Here is a 16,996-nt window from a genome sequence, read left to right on the forward strand (position 1 = left end):
CCAAAATCCATACCAGACCCTTATCCAAGCATGCAACCTGGCAGGCCGCAGGAAAAGAGGGGGGACAAGAGAACACCCCCCTATTGAACCGTACCAGGTCACATGCCCTCAATATGGGGAGGGTGCTTTGGGGTCTGGCTGATGGGGACAAGGGCCTCATCACCTTAACGGAAGCACCCGTGGAGTCAGAGGGGGATGGTGTCACCCATTTACGTCACTGTGTGGCCCTGCCCTCAGCTATATAACAGCTGTGAGAAGAAGCGTCACTCGGCGGGAGCCTCCCATGGAGGCGTTTTTTTTTCTTGTTTTTCGGTCCAACAGGCGGCGTGGATTTATATCACTGGACATTTTTATTTTTTTTATTTTTTTAATAAAGGACTTGTCCCAGGCTGTCCCTTGTCTTGTTTACCATTTTTGACACTTTTTTTGAAATGGTAGGGGTACAATGTACCCCGTTACCAATTCACATAGGGGGGGCCAGGATCTGGGGGTCCACCTATTAAAGATAATATTTTTTACTCTGGTGTGAAGTTATAATGTTGTTGCACATTTGTTTTATACATGTAAAAATATTTATTTGCACATCTGTGATTCAGTAAAGGCTAGATTGTTCCAGGAATACTATTACCTAGATACATATATTTCTCTTTTTTTGTCCTTTTAAGGTTCTATATAAAATAGGTATGTATGACTCATCACTGAATCTCCATCTGTCAAAATTTCCAAATCTGTTTCTTACTTACTTATGAGATTTAGTTTTAATATTTTATTTAAGTGATATAGGTATGGGTTTTCTTCTCTAGAAAATAATATTGAGAACATTGGTAAATGTTGCTTTTGAATAAAGTCATATAGACAGATTTCAATAAAGTCCAAATAGAAGTACTCGATCTCTAAATAATAAAATAAAAATGATTTCTACGGTTGGTGCTATACAAGAATCAGATGTGAAGAAATTATGATACAAAGTCACCAGTGCTACCAATAAATGCATTTCACATATTTATTGCAAAGGGGTATCATCACATAAGTCATTAGCGGGGGCCCTTCCTCAAAGTGACAAAGTGACAACAAGGAAGGGACTCTGTGAGGCCCCAAAACATTGTTTTCTTATGACTTATGTGATGCTGGGTTTGCAATAAATATGTGACAGAGAAAATTGAGTACTGTCTGTGATACTTTTTTTATTTGCACTAACATAATTTGTCATGGACGAGCTTTTGGGGTGTGTCCCCCTCTTCAAGATCCAAGCAGTACTGATTCACAAAAGTTTTAGCAGAAGGTAAAATGTTAAAACAAAACAAAACAAAAATCTCTGAGGGAAAGGAAAAAGAAAAACAAACACATACAAATCAATGTGTATGGCAATGGTAATAAAGCTATCAGCAAGTGAGGGAAAGCTATAGTCTGGAGGGGGGGGGGATGATAGTCAGCAGAGGGGGTCATAAAATTGTAGCATAATGGATGAGGAAACTGATATCTAAATTTAGCCCATTGTTCTTTGTGTCAAAAAAAGAAGTATCATTCTTAGCTCAAACATGGTCCTGGATAGTTCTGAAATTCCATTTAAGAGCTAAAACATTGAAGTCTTCTATAGTGTGGTCCGGTTGTGAGAAATGATATCCCACAGGTGTGCAGAAACTGTCTTCCTTATGTTCCTTGAAGGTATGTCTGTGCAAATTCATCCTCACTTGCAACTTCTGTCCTGTTTCACCAACATAAGATCCTTTGCTACACCTGTTGCATTGGATGAGGTACACCACATTATGAGGTACACCACATTACTGGAGGTACAGCTGTATGATCCCGTGATATTGAAGGTCTCATTTGTGTGTGTGACACTTTTGGATAGATTGGATTGATCTGGTTGCACAGTTTGCAGCATTTTTTATTGCAGGGTTTGCTTCCATTATTTGTGACTTTATAATCACAGTGAAGTTTCCTGCTGATTAGTTTATGTCTAAGGTTGGGTGGTTGTCTGAAAGCCAATAATGGGGGTTGTTGGAATATTTTTTTCAGAGTTTCATCCTCTGTTATAATGGGTTGTAAATCTTTGATTATCTTTTTGATCCCTTCTAGTGTTGGGTTGTATGTGGTGACTAAAGGTACTCGGTTGTTTGTTTGTTTTTCTCTGTGTATTGGAGGAGATTTTCTCTTCGGGTTCATAATACACAGCCAGGCCATCAGATACCACCAAATATGTTCAGATCCAGATGACAGAGATAAACATCTCATAACACTGGCAGACTCCTTCCATAAGAAAGGTTACAAAGACAAAACAATCAACAACAGCATAAACACAGCCTTGAAAACCCGAAGAGAAAATCTCCTCCAATACACATGCACACAATGTTTTAGACAGATTCTAAGACAAGAGTGTACAAATACTACTAATCCAGAAAAAGTTTTATTGTTTGAGCATTCTTCAAATGATCGAAAACCTTGCAAACCTTCAGCTCTACATCATCAATTCCCCCACTAATTCTGAAAGTATACTGTGGAAGCAGTAAAAATAAGATTATACTGTATTTTTCTCAGGTTTGCTTTAATAGTAGTTCTCTGACAATTGTTTTTCATGTTCGGAATGACAACAGAGTAGTCATTTTTATTTACCGTACATCTGTTAAATATTGTGTCTGGTTCACATATGTCCGGAGCGGCTCTGGTGCAAATTTGGACAGGAGTCCTGTGCGTCTTTTGGTTCATTTCAGGTCCGAATTCAGCCAAAAATTGGACCTGAAACGCTGAAAGGGGACGCTCCAGACCCCTGCTGTCACCCGGAGCCGTCTTCAGTGTGAACCCAGCCTAAATCTTCAAAAAAATGAGTCTCAGCTCCAGAATGGAACCTTGCTATCCCTAAGGTTGCTACAAACTGCTAGTGCCGGTGGCCTATTTTCTGCAAGAGTAAAGTTCTTAACATGGGTGCTCAACCTGTGGCCCTCCAGCTGTTGAGGAACTACAAGTCCTATGAGGCATTGCTAGGCTGACTGTTACAAGCATGACACCCAAAGACAGAGACATGATGGTACTAGTAGTTCTGTGACAGCTGGAGGGCCGCGAGTTGAGCACCAATGCCTTAGTAGCTGACTTGTTTATAAAAATCAACTAATACTAACAGCACATGTCACAGATGATACAATATATTGAAAACACTTTGAACACACTACCCTTTGTGTTTCCTGATCCATCTTACAATCTTGCCTCTTTTAACCCAACTTAACTTGAAAAATCAAGCCTTCTCTGTCCAGCTTAAAATGCGTCATAGGGCATTAGATGTTAACAATAAAAAAAGCACAGAGGATTAATATTGCCAAAAGTTTATTAATCTGAAATTAAACAGCGGTGATAACTTAATTCCCAAAATATTGTGCGTATGTTTTCTTCCAAGTTGTTTGGTATTGCCATGGATGAAAAAATGAGCAGTCTTAGGATTTCCCATTAACTGTTTCATATTCAGTGTTTCTCAGAGCCATCTCCTCAGCATATTTGGTCCCCTCATCTTCATGATCAGTTCTGAGGAAGAAAAAATATTAAATTGAAATTGTAATCCCAAAAACATCATCACAGTGATAAAGGACAACTAGAGCACATTGCGGAGACCCTCAAAACTGCACAGCGTATCGTAAAGCAAATTTCCACGTTTTTGCATAGTTACAGAGTTACACCATACCTGTGGGATCCCTGTGGAAGCAGATAATCACTGTAATAGTCACTGGGTGCCGTGCCAAGCAGCTACCCTGCTACATAGTGAACACTAGGGGTTACCACCATTTACAGACTGTCTTGCACTTCTCTCAATATATGCAAAGCATTCTCTGACTGGGCGAGATGGAAATTGTGACGCTACAGCCCCACCTCTCCACCTTGCCCAATCAGAGAATGCCACCCTGCAGGCTTAAAGAAAGAAACCCATCAATCCCTGAATGTATTTATTGGCAAGGTGTGCTAGAGAGTCTATTGATGTTGGCTGCTGGAGGATCTATTGTCGCTGGTGGGATTCTTATTTTTGTGGGGGTCTATTGTTGCTGGATAGGTCTATTCTTGTTGGCTGGGGGGGTCTTATGTTGCTGGGGGGTCACTTGTTGCTGAGAGGGATCTACTGTTGAGGGAGAGGTCTATTGTTGCTGGCTGCTGAAGGGTCTATTGATGCTGGCTGCTGAAAGATCTGTTGATGCTGCTGAGGGTCTATTGTTTCTGGGGGTGATATTTTGTTGCGGGGGGCCCATTGTTGCTGGGGGGATGTCTGTCATTGTGGAGGGATCTAATATTGCTGTGGTGGGTCTGTTGTTTGCTGGGGGAGTCTATTGTTCCTGGGGTGAAGTCTATCAAGTTCCATACAAATAACTTAGCAGAATAAAATGATACTTGGTTCTGTATTCTCTAAAAGGGGTGGTACTTTTTTTCAGATCCTCAGAGAGTTCTTTGCCAATGAGGTGACATTTTGAACTTCCAGTGACCAGTATGAGAGAGTGAGAGCCATAACACCAAATTTAACACACCTGATCCCCATTCATACCTGAGACCTTGTAAGACTAACGAGTCACATGACACCGGGGAGGGAAAATGGCTAATTGGGCCCAATTTGGACATTTTCACTTAGGGATGTACTCACTTTTGTTGCCAGCGGTTTAGACAATAATGGCTGTGTGTTGAGTTATTTTGAGGGGACAGCAAATTTACACTGTTATACAAACTGTACACTCACTACTTTACATTATAGCAAAGTGTAATTTCTTCATTGTTGTCACATGAAAAGATATAATAAAATATTTACAAAAATGTGAGGGGTGTACTCACTTTTGTAAGATGCTGTGTGTATATATATATATATATATATATATATATATATATATATATATATATATATATAGATAGATAAACACACACACAGCATTGGAGGGAGGGGGTCAAGGAACTGTATATGGTGGTAACTGTAGTAATTGAGAATATATGCTTACGTGGTAAATCATTTTGTTCTTCTGTTCTTTTTTTTAAGGGCCTGTTCACACCACAGAAAGGCAGTCCTGATGCTTTTCTACATAAATGTTTTTGATGCATTTTTGCTGCGTTCTGGTGCATTTTTGATGTTTTCCAAAGTTTCCTGAGTTTTTTCCACTCAATGCATTTTTGATGCGTTTAGATGCGTTCTGGTGCGCTTTTGATGCTTTTTGTTGTGTTCCAGTAGAGTTCTGTGCAGAAAAAATTCAGCATGTTCTACTTTTTTTTCTGCACTGGAAAACACTGGAACTGCCTGCACTAATGTGAACTAGGCCATTGGAACCCATATAATCTACCATGCGATTTTGATGCAGAAAAAAATGCACTGGACTGTATCTGGTGTGAACAGGCCCTAAGTGTAAAGGTTAGGAATTTTTGTAACAAACGCGGTGTTCTTAAAAAAAGCCATCCTTTGAAAGATCAGCTATAACACTCACTCACTGCCTGTCTTGTATCAGTAGTAAAGGAGCAGGGCTAGCTTAGCTTTTTTTGCTGTCTTGAGAGCAAAGGATCTTCAGCATCCAACACTTTCAGGTTTTTCAGATGATTATGTCCCCTACTGCACAGCATGGTTTCCAACCACCGACCGCTACATCACTGCAGCTCTGCAGTGACACAACATTGAGGTAGCAGTGTAATGTTGGAACCACAGTGCTGCAGCTGGGGATGGACAACTGGTAATGTCGGATGCTGACAATTTTCTGTTTCAAGAGAGCAAAGGTGAAAAACATTATTGGTGGGGCAGATAGAATTATTATTGTTTTTAACACGGTGGCTTTTTAACTTTAAAGTCACTTTCATTTTCAGAACTCTCTATCCTTAGCATGCTAATGTTGCATATCCCAATTTTTCTCCACAGTGAAATGTTATACAGCCTTGTGTAATTACAATTTTTCTGTTTGTTTCTATATTCTGCTTTGAGTACTATTGTCTTTACTATAATCTGAAAATTACTGTGATTAACATGGTGCTTATTTTGGCTAGTAGCCAGGGGCAAGGTAGCAGGTAATGAGTATCTTGGGAGATGCGGTAGGAGGGACATGGACCATGTACTCCATGGAAACATATCCTGGCTGCTCTATATGTGTGGCATGTCTACAATTTAGTCATTCAGATTTGTAAAGTTACTGATACTATTACTTTAATAGGGGATCTTTTTTGCTATGACAACTGCCTAACATAGAAGCCACACAAATATCTTATTGAACTATGCAGTAAGTTCTGGTAACTAGAAACTCTGATCTGTGAAGCTATGAAGATACACCCAGAGAAAGCTTTGTATAGTATATAGTTACAGATATAGTTATATCCACCGTGCACCATAGCTCAGATTTTCAAACAAGAGCAAATGGGAGGACTGCCTTATTTCTGTGTTGCCCATTACCTGTCTACACCAATTCATTGATGTTTAGTGATAGACTAACAAAATTCTGAAAAATCTGATTTACATAGATCAAATGTAAAGACAAATTCATTTAGATGGCCATACAGCATGGGGTCAAAGTAAACACAACACATATCTGTGGCCATTGCTGTAACAGTCAGTCAGTGGGGTTGATTTACTAATAGGGCGTACTCACGGTCGGACTTTGTTCGGACATTCCGACAACAAAATCCTAGGATTTTTTCAGACGGATGTTGGCTCAAACTTGTTTTGCCTACACACGGTCGCAAAAAGTTGTCGGAATTTCCGATCGCCAACCACGCGGTCACATACACCACGTACGACGAGACTAGAAAAGGCCGGTTCAGAACCAAGCACGGCACCCTTTGGGCTCCTTTTGCTAATCTCGTGTTAGTAAAAGTTTGGTGAGAGACGATTTGCGCTTTTTCAGACTCGTGGCTTTCAGATCGTTTTCTGCCGTTCAGTTTGTGCTTGTGGGTTTGTATCTGCTCTTCAGTGCGTGCAAGCAAGTTCCGCGTGACTTTAGGTAGTCATTGTATTCTTGTTTGTTCGTTACTGTTTTTCAGGTCGCTCTTCACAGGCCTTGCTGTTCTTCAGTGCGTTCTGTTACTTCGTTCTGAGCAGCCGACCGTTTTCTAGCCATGTTTTGTATGTGTACTCCTCGTAGGGTTCGTGCTGTGCGGGGGCTTGGTGTTGGGGTCCTGACCTTGACACAAGTCCAGTCCATGAACAGGGTGGGGAGGAGTTCATGGACCAAGAATTGGTTGCTTCAGCGTGACCAGTTCTCTCATATGCCTTTGCTCCGTGAGATCCATGAGAATAATCCTGATGATTTCAGGAACTTTCTCCGGATGACGGACCCCGTGTTTCACCGTTTGTTGGCTTCGCTGACCCCCTATATCAGCAGGCAGGATACCTGCATGAGGCAAGCCATCACTCCGGAGCAGAGGTTGGTCGCTACCTTGCGGTATTTGGCCACAGGGAGAAGTCTGCAGGACTTGAAGTTCTCGACAGGCATCTCCCCCCAGGCTCTGGGGATCATAATCCCAGAGACCTGTTCTGCCATCATCCAGGTCCTGCAGAAGGAGTATATGAAGGTAAGATTTTTATCCTTTTATATCACATTTTATTGTATTGAATGTTTGATAATATATTGTATTTCTTTCCTCATTCCCTAATTACCATGATTGGAATATGCTGTGAATGTCCCCTTTGTTCTCATGCATGCTGGATTTTTATGTAATTATTATTTTATGTCCTTCATACATATTTTCCCTTCACTAACCTCCCCAGCATGGTGTCTCCTGCCCTATATTCACCTCATGTAGTCACTTAACAATGTATTTTATCAGCTCCATAGTAGTGCTTTACCCCAAAAAACCCCTAAAATGTTTGGAAATGTAATTTTTGATTTAAATTCAGGCAGAGTGCCAGAGGCCTTTTTTTGTGGTGTCCCCAAATAATTTTTAGTAACCCTCCCTCCCCCCAACTGCTAAGTCAGCTGATTACAATTCTATATCCTCAATCATCTATCTGCTGACTTTGCCAAACCCATACACACTATACCCACCTGTTTACTGGTCAGATTTATGGATGAATTACCCAAAGCATGTAGTGCAAGGGCCTGCCTGTATACTTTACAATGGTACTGTTTAAAGTTTTTGTATCCTATTATTATCTTGATAGGTAATAGCAGAATGTCCAAATGTCCTCAAATGTGTACAGTGTGTATTTTTATCTTTGTATTATGACACTTCTTACCTGTCCAGTGGTCTGCCAATAGTGTAACTAAGGAGGGGCTGTTCCAAGTAATACCCTGTATTTAGGCATTCATCTCTCAATGAAGTGAAGAGGGTTACCTGTCCAAGATTTACACACACCCCCTATAATGGTAGAAATGGCCCATGAGAGGGGGGGAGGGGGAATATGATAGGTGTACCTTATACTTTGGCCTTGTTAAATTCCCCTTACTAAATGCTATCTGGAGGTTGCCCCATAATGTTTGTGTATAATCTGCTTGCCATGTTTCTGTGAAAAAATAGTAATGTTTATTGTTTTTTCCTCAACAGTTTCCTTCCACGCCACAGGAATGGCAGACTGTGGCCTCCCACTTTGCCCAGCGGTGGGACTTTCCTAACTGCGGAGGGGCAATTGATGGGAAACACGTCCACATCGTCCCACCACCCAACTCGGGGTCGTACTATTATAATTACAAGGGGTTTAATAGTATAGTGATGTTGGCGGTGGTGTCGGCTAATTACGACTTCTTGTATGTGGACGTGGGGAAGAATGGCCGGATGTCCGATGGTGGAGTCATTGCCCAGACGGAGTTCTACAGGCGTCTCCAGAATGGCAGCTTGGACTTGCCAGCTCCAGAGGACAATGTGGAAGGACTCCCATTTGTGTTCGTTGCTGATGAAGCGTTTGCGCTGGGGGACCACCTGATGCGGCCATTCCCGATGAGGACCCTCACCCCAGAACAGAGGGCTTTTAATTACCGGCTGGCCAGAGCCCGAAGAGTGGTGGAGAACACATTTGGAATCCTGGCTGCCGGTTCCGACTATTTCTGACACCCATCCATATGGTGGAGTATAAACTGAACCATATTATACTGGCGTGCTGTGTTCTCCATAATTTTTTAAGGAAACATTCGGCCAATTATGCTGGCTCAGTTGGGCCTGAGGCCGGAATCCTACATCAAACCACACTGACGGCGCTTGAAAGTGGCCGTCCTGGCTTGCCCTCCCTGAGTGCCCGTGATGTCCGGTTACGCTACCTGGAGTTCTTTGCGGGTAGGGGGGCTATCAATATGCCAGACAATATGTGAAGCCTTTTTATAATAAAAAAAAAAAGAAATTCTTTGTGGACATTTACTGCTTGTGTTTGTTTTAGCTGACCCTGACATAAATGTTTTGAGTGCAGAAAATGGCGTGATTGTGTAACATAAAACAGCTATTACATCACCCCAAAAGTGTTGTATTGTAGTGTTGAGACAATAATCCACACATTCTTGAGTAAGCAACTTTTTTATATCTGCACAATCACATGTGCATTTACCAAAGGTTTTTAAAACAAACCAACATGTTTGTTGTATAACAATTTTTGCAGTAGCATTATCAAAAATCGAAATGTCCATTTCAGATAAAACAGGCCTGTGTAAAACCAACAAGAAAGCCAAAAAACTTGAACTTACAAAGTTCACATTAGGTAAAACCTGAAGGCTATATCAGACATCAGTATTTAGGAACTGTGTTTGATATAGCGTTCAGATGGGGGGAAATCACCCCTGGAAAAGCCAAATTTGGAAGATGCACACCAATTTACGAATGTCAACATGTGCTATCTGCCATCAGGGGGGATCAAGGGACGTGTTTTGGGGGAGCAAGCCCTTCCTCAACGCTACTTTATAATTGAGGAAGGGGTTGCACCCCCAAAACGCGTCCATTGATCTCCCGTGATGGCAGATAGCACATGTTGGCACACTGTGTGCATCCTCCAAATTTGGCTTTTCAAAACATTGCAAAAAGATTTTAAAAATTGGACCACAATCCCAAAAATATATTTTGTGGGGTTTTAAATTTGCCCCAAAACATCAATGATGTTATTATTTTTTTTAATAACTTCATTGATTTTTTGCTGTATGTTGTGCAATTCGAGATTACACCCCATGATCTCCCCGATCAGGATCTGGGCACTTTCTGAAGTAAAGCGTTCTGGATCCACAACCTCACGATCACCTAAAAAGAGAGAAACAAAACAAAAACAGGTATCAAAAATCTGCCACCATCCATCTCTTACCTGAGCCTGTGGTCGCAGACACTCACCTGTTGTGGTGCCAATCTCCACCACATCTTCTATTTCTTCCTGCTCTTCTTCGTTTGGGGGTATTTCACCTTCTTCCATAGGTGGGGGGTCTGTGGTCTCCTCGGATGAGGGGTGTCCTCCGAGTCTTTTCTCCCCTATGTAAAACAAAAATGTAAATGTAAATGTAAAACAAAAATGGTATAATTAGCACACAGATATTTGATGGCAGAACTAGAAATAGGAAACATTGCTTGGAAGTGGGGTACAATTGTCAATTTTAGCAGAGTTCCAAGATGTCGCTTGTTTATTGTCCTTTGTCAACCTGCAATACTTTACCTGTTTAGTACAAGCTTCACAGATGGAGACCCCCTATAGTATACACTGGAGCACCTGTGTGGTCCCCTAATAAAAATGGTGTTCTTGTGTCCCACACTAGTGCTCCAGTGTCCAGATGTGAAAACAGCTGCTCAGTGTTCTCTCCTTACACAGAATCTAGTTTGCATTTCATTCTAGTAACAAACCCATCTACACAAACAAATATTTGGCATCCAAGTAGGCCCCAAAAAAATGTGGGAAAATGCATATGGCCTAAACAATGATGTTTTAGAGGCCGAAAGAAAAATGTTTGATACGAACGAATAATGGGCCCATGAACATTAAAGTTGCCCTTTTAAACGTTACAATTAATAAAAGCACATGGAGCAACACGAACGGAATAAAGACAGAAAGAATAGGAACACAGCACAACTACTTACTTTTTTGCAGCACTCTCCGGATCTTTCGGTACTGCTCTGGCTCTCTCAATTTCAGGTCCGACCACCGCTTCCTGAGCTGATCTTTCGATCTTCGGACCCCGAAATTCCTCAGAAGACTCCTGATCACTTTCGCCATGATCTTGGCCTTTCGTATATTGGGGTTGGGGTAAGGCCCATACTTCCCGTCATAGTCGGACTTCCTCATGATGTCGACCATCTCCAACATCTCCCCAAAGGACATATTTATGGCCTTAAAACGTCTCCTTCTGGATCGGGATGTGTCCAGATCCGGGCTTTCCTCCTCCTCGTTCCTGTAATTATCACGCACCTGCTGTGACTCCGCCATGTGCTCTTCCCCCACTACGCTGAACGAAAAGGGGCGGGGAATAGAATAGAAAGAGCGTCAGGGGCGGGCGGAGTTACACGCATGCGCAGTGTGTATAAAGCGTAACACGCGTGCGTATTACGTACGATCTGTGAGCGGAGGAAGGAGCATTGGACGTGCCGATCGCCTATATTGTAACAAGATTAGGAGAGTTTTGTCTGACATTAGGCTTTGTCTTGTGTTGTGTCTTGCAGTGAACATGGATATGCTACTCAAAGATAATGACTTCATGTCAGTATTCGTAGAGATGCTAAGGGAGCTGCCCTGTCTGTGGGAGATTAAACACCCCCATTTCAAGAACCAAGCAAAGAGGAAGGCAGCACTGGAGCAATTGTGTGAAATTGTGAAGCAGGTGATCCCCACGGCAGACATCACCTATTTAAAGATATTAATTGGTTGCCTGAGGAGTACATATCTAAGGGAGCGCAAGAAAGTCCAGGATTCACAGAGATCCGGAGCAGCAGATGACATCTATGTCCCTAGGATGTTGTACTACGACAGGCTGCATTTTCTGGCAGGCCAGACTGAACCCAGGCCATCCCTCTCCAGTCTTCCTTCCACGCTTCCTTCCCCCCCGGCTGAAGCTTCTGACGCCCAACCTGGGCCTTCCAGGCCACATGTGGAGGAGCCCAGATTGAGCCAGGTATAGCATTCCTCTAAATATTTCTGCTTGTACAATCAATGATGTTAACTAGATGTTAGTTGGGAGTACTAATTTATGATTGTGATTGATGAAGCAAAAACTAAAACCATGTCCCTTTTTCAGACACAGGGAAGTCTCAGCCAGGAGGTGGACGGGCCGAGCCGGCTGGCTGATCTGCAGGTCCCTCCACCCCCCCGAAAAGAGAAAGTGGCAGTAGGAGGAGTGCCCTAGAGGAGGCTGCCAGAGGATTCTTTTGGAGGGCTACAGAGGTCCTGGGAGCACCACAGACCGTGGAGGAGGACATTGCTGCCGTCATTGCATATAAAATGCAGAGGATGGAGGAGGGCCAACAAGCCATGTGTGAGGCCCTCATATTGGAGGCTCTTGAGAAAGGTATGATGGGCCAAATGACACCTCAGACACACCTTTGTGATGGTCCTCCTCCTCCTCCTGCAGGTCCTCCTCCTCCTCCTCCCTCTCCTCCAGGTCCCCCCAGTCCTCCTCCAGGTCCTCCCAGTCCTCCTCCTCCTCCAGGTCCTACTCCTCCTCCTGCCACATCTCCAACTGCACAGCCACAGCCCGGAAGGAAGCGTGGAAGGAAGACCAGACAGTGATTGGCCTGGGTTCAGTCTGGTGGGCCTAAAAATGCAGCCTCTTGTGGTACCACAGCCTGGGGACACAGATGTCATCTGCTGCTATCCGGATCTCTGCGAATTCTGGACCAGACTGCCCTCCCTTACATATGGACTCCTCAGGCCACCAATTTTGATGTTGAAGAATTGATGTCTGCCCTGGGGGTCCCAGGCTTCGCTAATTTCTGCTGTTGATCCAGTGTTGCCTTCCTCTTTGTTTGGTTCTGATCCCTTAATAAAGGATTTTTGTTTGGAATTATACTCTCCTATGTGTTTTACTTCAAAAAGGACAGTTTGTTTGTGAGGATTCAGGTACATTTCAAATATACAATGTGAAATGAACAAGGGACACCAACAACAAACAATCTCCTGGAGATTAAATAATAAAAGATATCAATGGTGTTGGGGTAACTTGACACACAAAACACACACAAAACACAGACAAAAATATTCTGGAGTAAAAATAAAAATAACATTGAACAAAGATCAGCCTTTGAAAAAATCCAAACATTAAAGAAAAAAAAAGGCTTAAAATCCAAAAAAAAAAAAAAAAAAATTAATATAAAACTGTCAGATGTGACAACTAATAACAATATATTCAGGGAATCCCAATAAAAAAACACAAATAAAAGTTTGTGAGAAGTGTGTGTGAATATGAGCAGCAAAACTACTTAATTCTTGTCACAGTATAAAGAAGAAGAGAGTGCGCTGTATTAAACCATTTTGAACATTGCAGCGTGACGAAAGTGCTATATCCATTGCGAACGCTAAGTTTACCAGAATGAGCTGTCCCGTCTCGGAATTTCTTCTGAGCATGCGTGGCACTTTGTGTGTCGGAACAGGCCACACACGGTCGGAATTGACGCGATCAGATTTTGTTGTCGGAAAATGTTATCTCCTGCTGTCCAACTTTGTGTGTCGGAATAAGTGTTAATTTACAAAGTGAATGTGATCTAGTGGAAGTTGTGTTTACCCTATTGATCCAGTCACCTGCAATGGACTTCATTTAAATTCCTCTGTACACGATTGGGTATTCAAACTGAACACATAATAAGTGAATATTATGTATCCCATTACAGTGGAGGACCTGGGGCTTACCATACATGTTGTGTAGATGTTATTGCACTTTACCGTTCACCCAATGATATACAGTATCTCACAAAACGTGAGTACACCCCTCACATTTTTGTAAATATTTTATTATATCTTTTCATGTGACAACACTAAAGAAATGACACTTTGCTACAATTTAACGTAGTGAGTGTACAGCTTGTATAACAGTGTAAATTTGCTGTCCCCTCAAAATATCTCAACACACAGCCATAAATGTCTAAACCCCTGGCAACAAAAGTGAGTATATCCCTAAGTGAAAATATCCAAATTGGGCCCAATTAGCCATTTTCCCTCCCCGATGTCATGTGACTCTTTAGTGTTACAAGGTCTCAGGTGTGAATGGGGAGCAGGTGTGTTAAATTTGGTGTTATCGCTTTCACTCTCCCATACTGGTCACCGGAAGTTCAACATGGCACCTCATGGCAAAGAACTCTGAGAGGATCTGAAAAAAATAATTATTTGTCTACATAAAGATGGCCTAGGCTATAAGAAGATTGCCAAGACCCTGAGACTGAGCTGCAGCACAATGGCCAAGACCATACAAAGGGTTAACAGGACAGGTTCCACTCAGAACAGGCCTCACCATGGTCGACCAAAGACGTTGAGTGCATGTGCTCAGTCTCATATCCAGAGGTTGTCTTTGGGAAATAGATGTAAGAGTGGTGCCACCATTGCTGCAGAGGTTGAATGGGTGGGAGGGTCAGCCTGTCAGTTGTCAGACCATTCACCACATACTGCATCAGATTGGTATGCATGTCTGTTGTCCCAGAAGGAAGCCTCTTCTAAAGATGCTGCACAAGAAACAGTTTGCTAAAGACAAGCAGACTAAGGACATGGATTACTGGAACCATGTCCTGTGGTCTGATGAGACGAAGATAAACTTTTTTGGTTCAGATGGTGTCAAAAATGTGTGGCGGTAACCAGGTGAGGAGTACAAGGAGTAGTGTATCTTGCTTACAGTCAAGCATGGTGGTGGGAGTGTCATTGTCTGGGGCTGCATGAGTGCTGCCACCACTGGGGAGCTACAATTCATTGAGGGAACCATGAATACCAACATGTACTGTGACATACTGAAGCAAAGCATGATCCCCTCCGTTTGGACACTGGGCCACAGGGCAGTATTCCAACATGATAACAACCCCAAACACACCTCCAAGACGACCACTGCCTTGCTAAAGAAGCTGAGGGTAAAGGTGATGGACTGGCCAAGCATGTCTCCAGACCTAAACCCTATTGAGCATCTATGGGGCATCCTCAAACGGAAGGTGGAGGAGCGTAAGGTCTCTAACATCCACCAGCTCTGTGATGTCATCATGGAGGAGTGGAAGAGGACTCCAGTGGCAACCTGTGAAGCTCTGGTGAACTCCATACCCAAGAGGGTTAAGGCAGTGCTGGAAAATAATGGTGGCCACACAAAATATTGACACTTTGGGCCCAATTTGGACATTTTCAGTTAGGGGTGTACTCACTTTTGTCGCCAGCGGTTTAGACATTAATGGCTGTGTGTTGAATTATTTTGAGGGGACAGCAAATTTACACTGTTATACAAGCTGTAGACTCACTACTTTACATTGTAGCAAAGTGTAATTTCTTTGGTGTTGTCACATGAAAATATATAATAAAATATTTACAAAAATGTGAGGGGTGTACTCACTTTTGTGAGATACTGTATAAGTATACATGCCAACTGTCCCGATTTTCCCAGGACATTCCTGGTATTTAGATCAAATGGAGATCAAATCACCAGTGCCGGCCCCTGGTGAAAAGCTGCATATGGTGACATTCTGCAGATCTGGTGACAAAAATGCATCTGGTGACACATGCTGCAGATCTGGTGACATGCTGCCTCTGGTGACAAGCTGCATATGGTGAAATACTGCCTCTGGTGACAAGCTGCTTCTGGTGATACATGCTGCTGATCTGGTGACAAGCTGCATATGGTGACAAGCTGCATATAGTGACAAGGTGCAGATTTGGTGACAAGCTGCATATGGTTACATGCTGCAGATTCGGTGACAAGCTGCATATGGTGACATGCTGCATATGGTGACATGCTGCAGATCTGGTGACAAGCTGCATCTGGTGACATGCTGCAGATCTGGTGACAAGCTGCATCTGGTGGCAGGCAACGTGGCAAGTGACATATTACAATGTAATAATAGAAATAATGTGCTTCAATCATCCTGACACCATATCAATCATGGTGCAGTGATGATTGAAGCGCCAACACCAGGTGCACAGTCATGTTGGAACAGGAAGGGGTCATCCCCAAACCGTTCCCACAAAGTCAGGAGCATGAAATTGTCAAAAATGTCTTGGTATGCTGACGCCTTAAGAGTTCCCTTCACTGGAACTAAAGGGCAAAGCCAACCTCTGAAAAACAACCCCATACCATAATCCCCCTCCACCTAATGATTTGGATCAGTGCACAAAGCAAGGTCCATAAAGACATGGATGAGCGAGTTTGGGGTGGAGGAACTTGACTGGCCTGCACAGAGTACTGACCTCACCTTGACAGAACACCTTGGGGATTAATTAGTGCAGAGACTGCGAGCCAGGCCTTCTCGTCCAACTTCAGTGCCTGACCTCACAAATGCATTTCTGGAAGAATGGTCAAACATTCCCATAGACACACTCCTAAACCTTGTAAACAGCCTTCCCAGAAGAGCTGAAGCTGTTATAGCTGTAAAGGGTGGGCCAACTCAATATTGAACCCTATAGACTAATCCTGGGATACCATTAATGTTCATATGCGTGTAAAGCAGTGGTTCTCAACTCCTGTCCTCAGGACCCACTAACAGGCCAGTTTGCAAGATAACTGAAATACATCACAGGTGATATAATTTGCTGCTCGGTGATTGCAGTATTCTAGTCTGCATCTCCCCAAGGTAATACTTAAAATATAACCTGTTAGTGGGTCCTGAGGGCAGAAGTTGAAAACCACCATGTAAAGGCACGTGTCCCAATATTTTTGACAATATAGTATATATATATATATATATATATATATATATATATATATATATATATATATATATATATATATATATATATATATATATATATATTATATATAATATTGCATGCATGCATAATTTTGCATGCACATAGGCAAGTTACTGTACTGTGCAAGCACATGGTCTTGGTTGATATATTCTGGTGTTTAATCATATTGTACCCTATTTGCAGAAAGAATATTCCATTAATATTTCTGAACAGTGCAGGACATTCCAAGTGATATAGAATTATGTAAACCTTTCA

At 42.4% G+C, this 16,996-nt stretch overlaps 1 protein-coding gene across 1 annotated transcript in view; it reads right to left on the bottom strand.

Moving 5' to 3' along the window:
- Positions 1-3,315: 3,315 nt before the first annotated feature.
- Positions 3,316-16,996, bottom strand: part of LOC141112292 (solute carrier family 22 member 6-B-like) — a 125,912-nt gene continuing 112,231 nt past the window's right edge. The window contains exon 10 of the mRNA XM_073604948.1: positions 3,316-3,513. Coding sequence (XP_073461049.1) covers positions 3,426-3,513 — 88 coding nt within the window. The 3' untranslated portion in view covers positions 3,316-3,425. The remainder of the gene's footprint in view (positions 3,514-16,996) is intronic.

The sequence above is a fragment of the Aquarana catesbeiana genome, linkage group LG11 (genome assembly GCF_042186555.1).
Source record: "Aquarana catesbeiana isolate 2022-GZ linkage group LG11, ASM4218655v1, whole genome shotgun sequence".
Taxonomy (NCBI): Eukaryota; Metazoa; Chordata; class Amphibia; order Anura; family Ranidae; genus Aquarana; species Aquarana catesbeiana.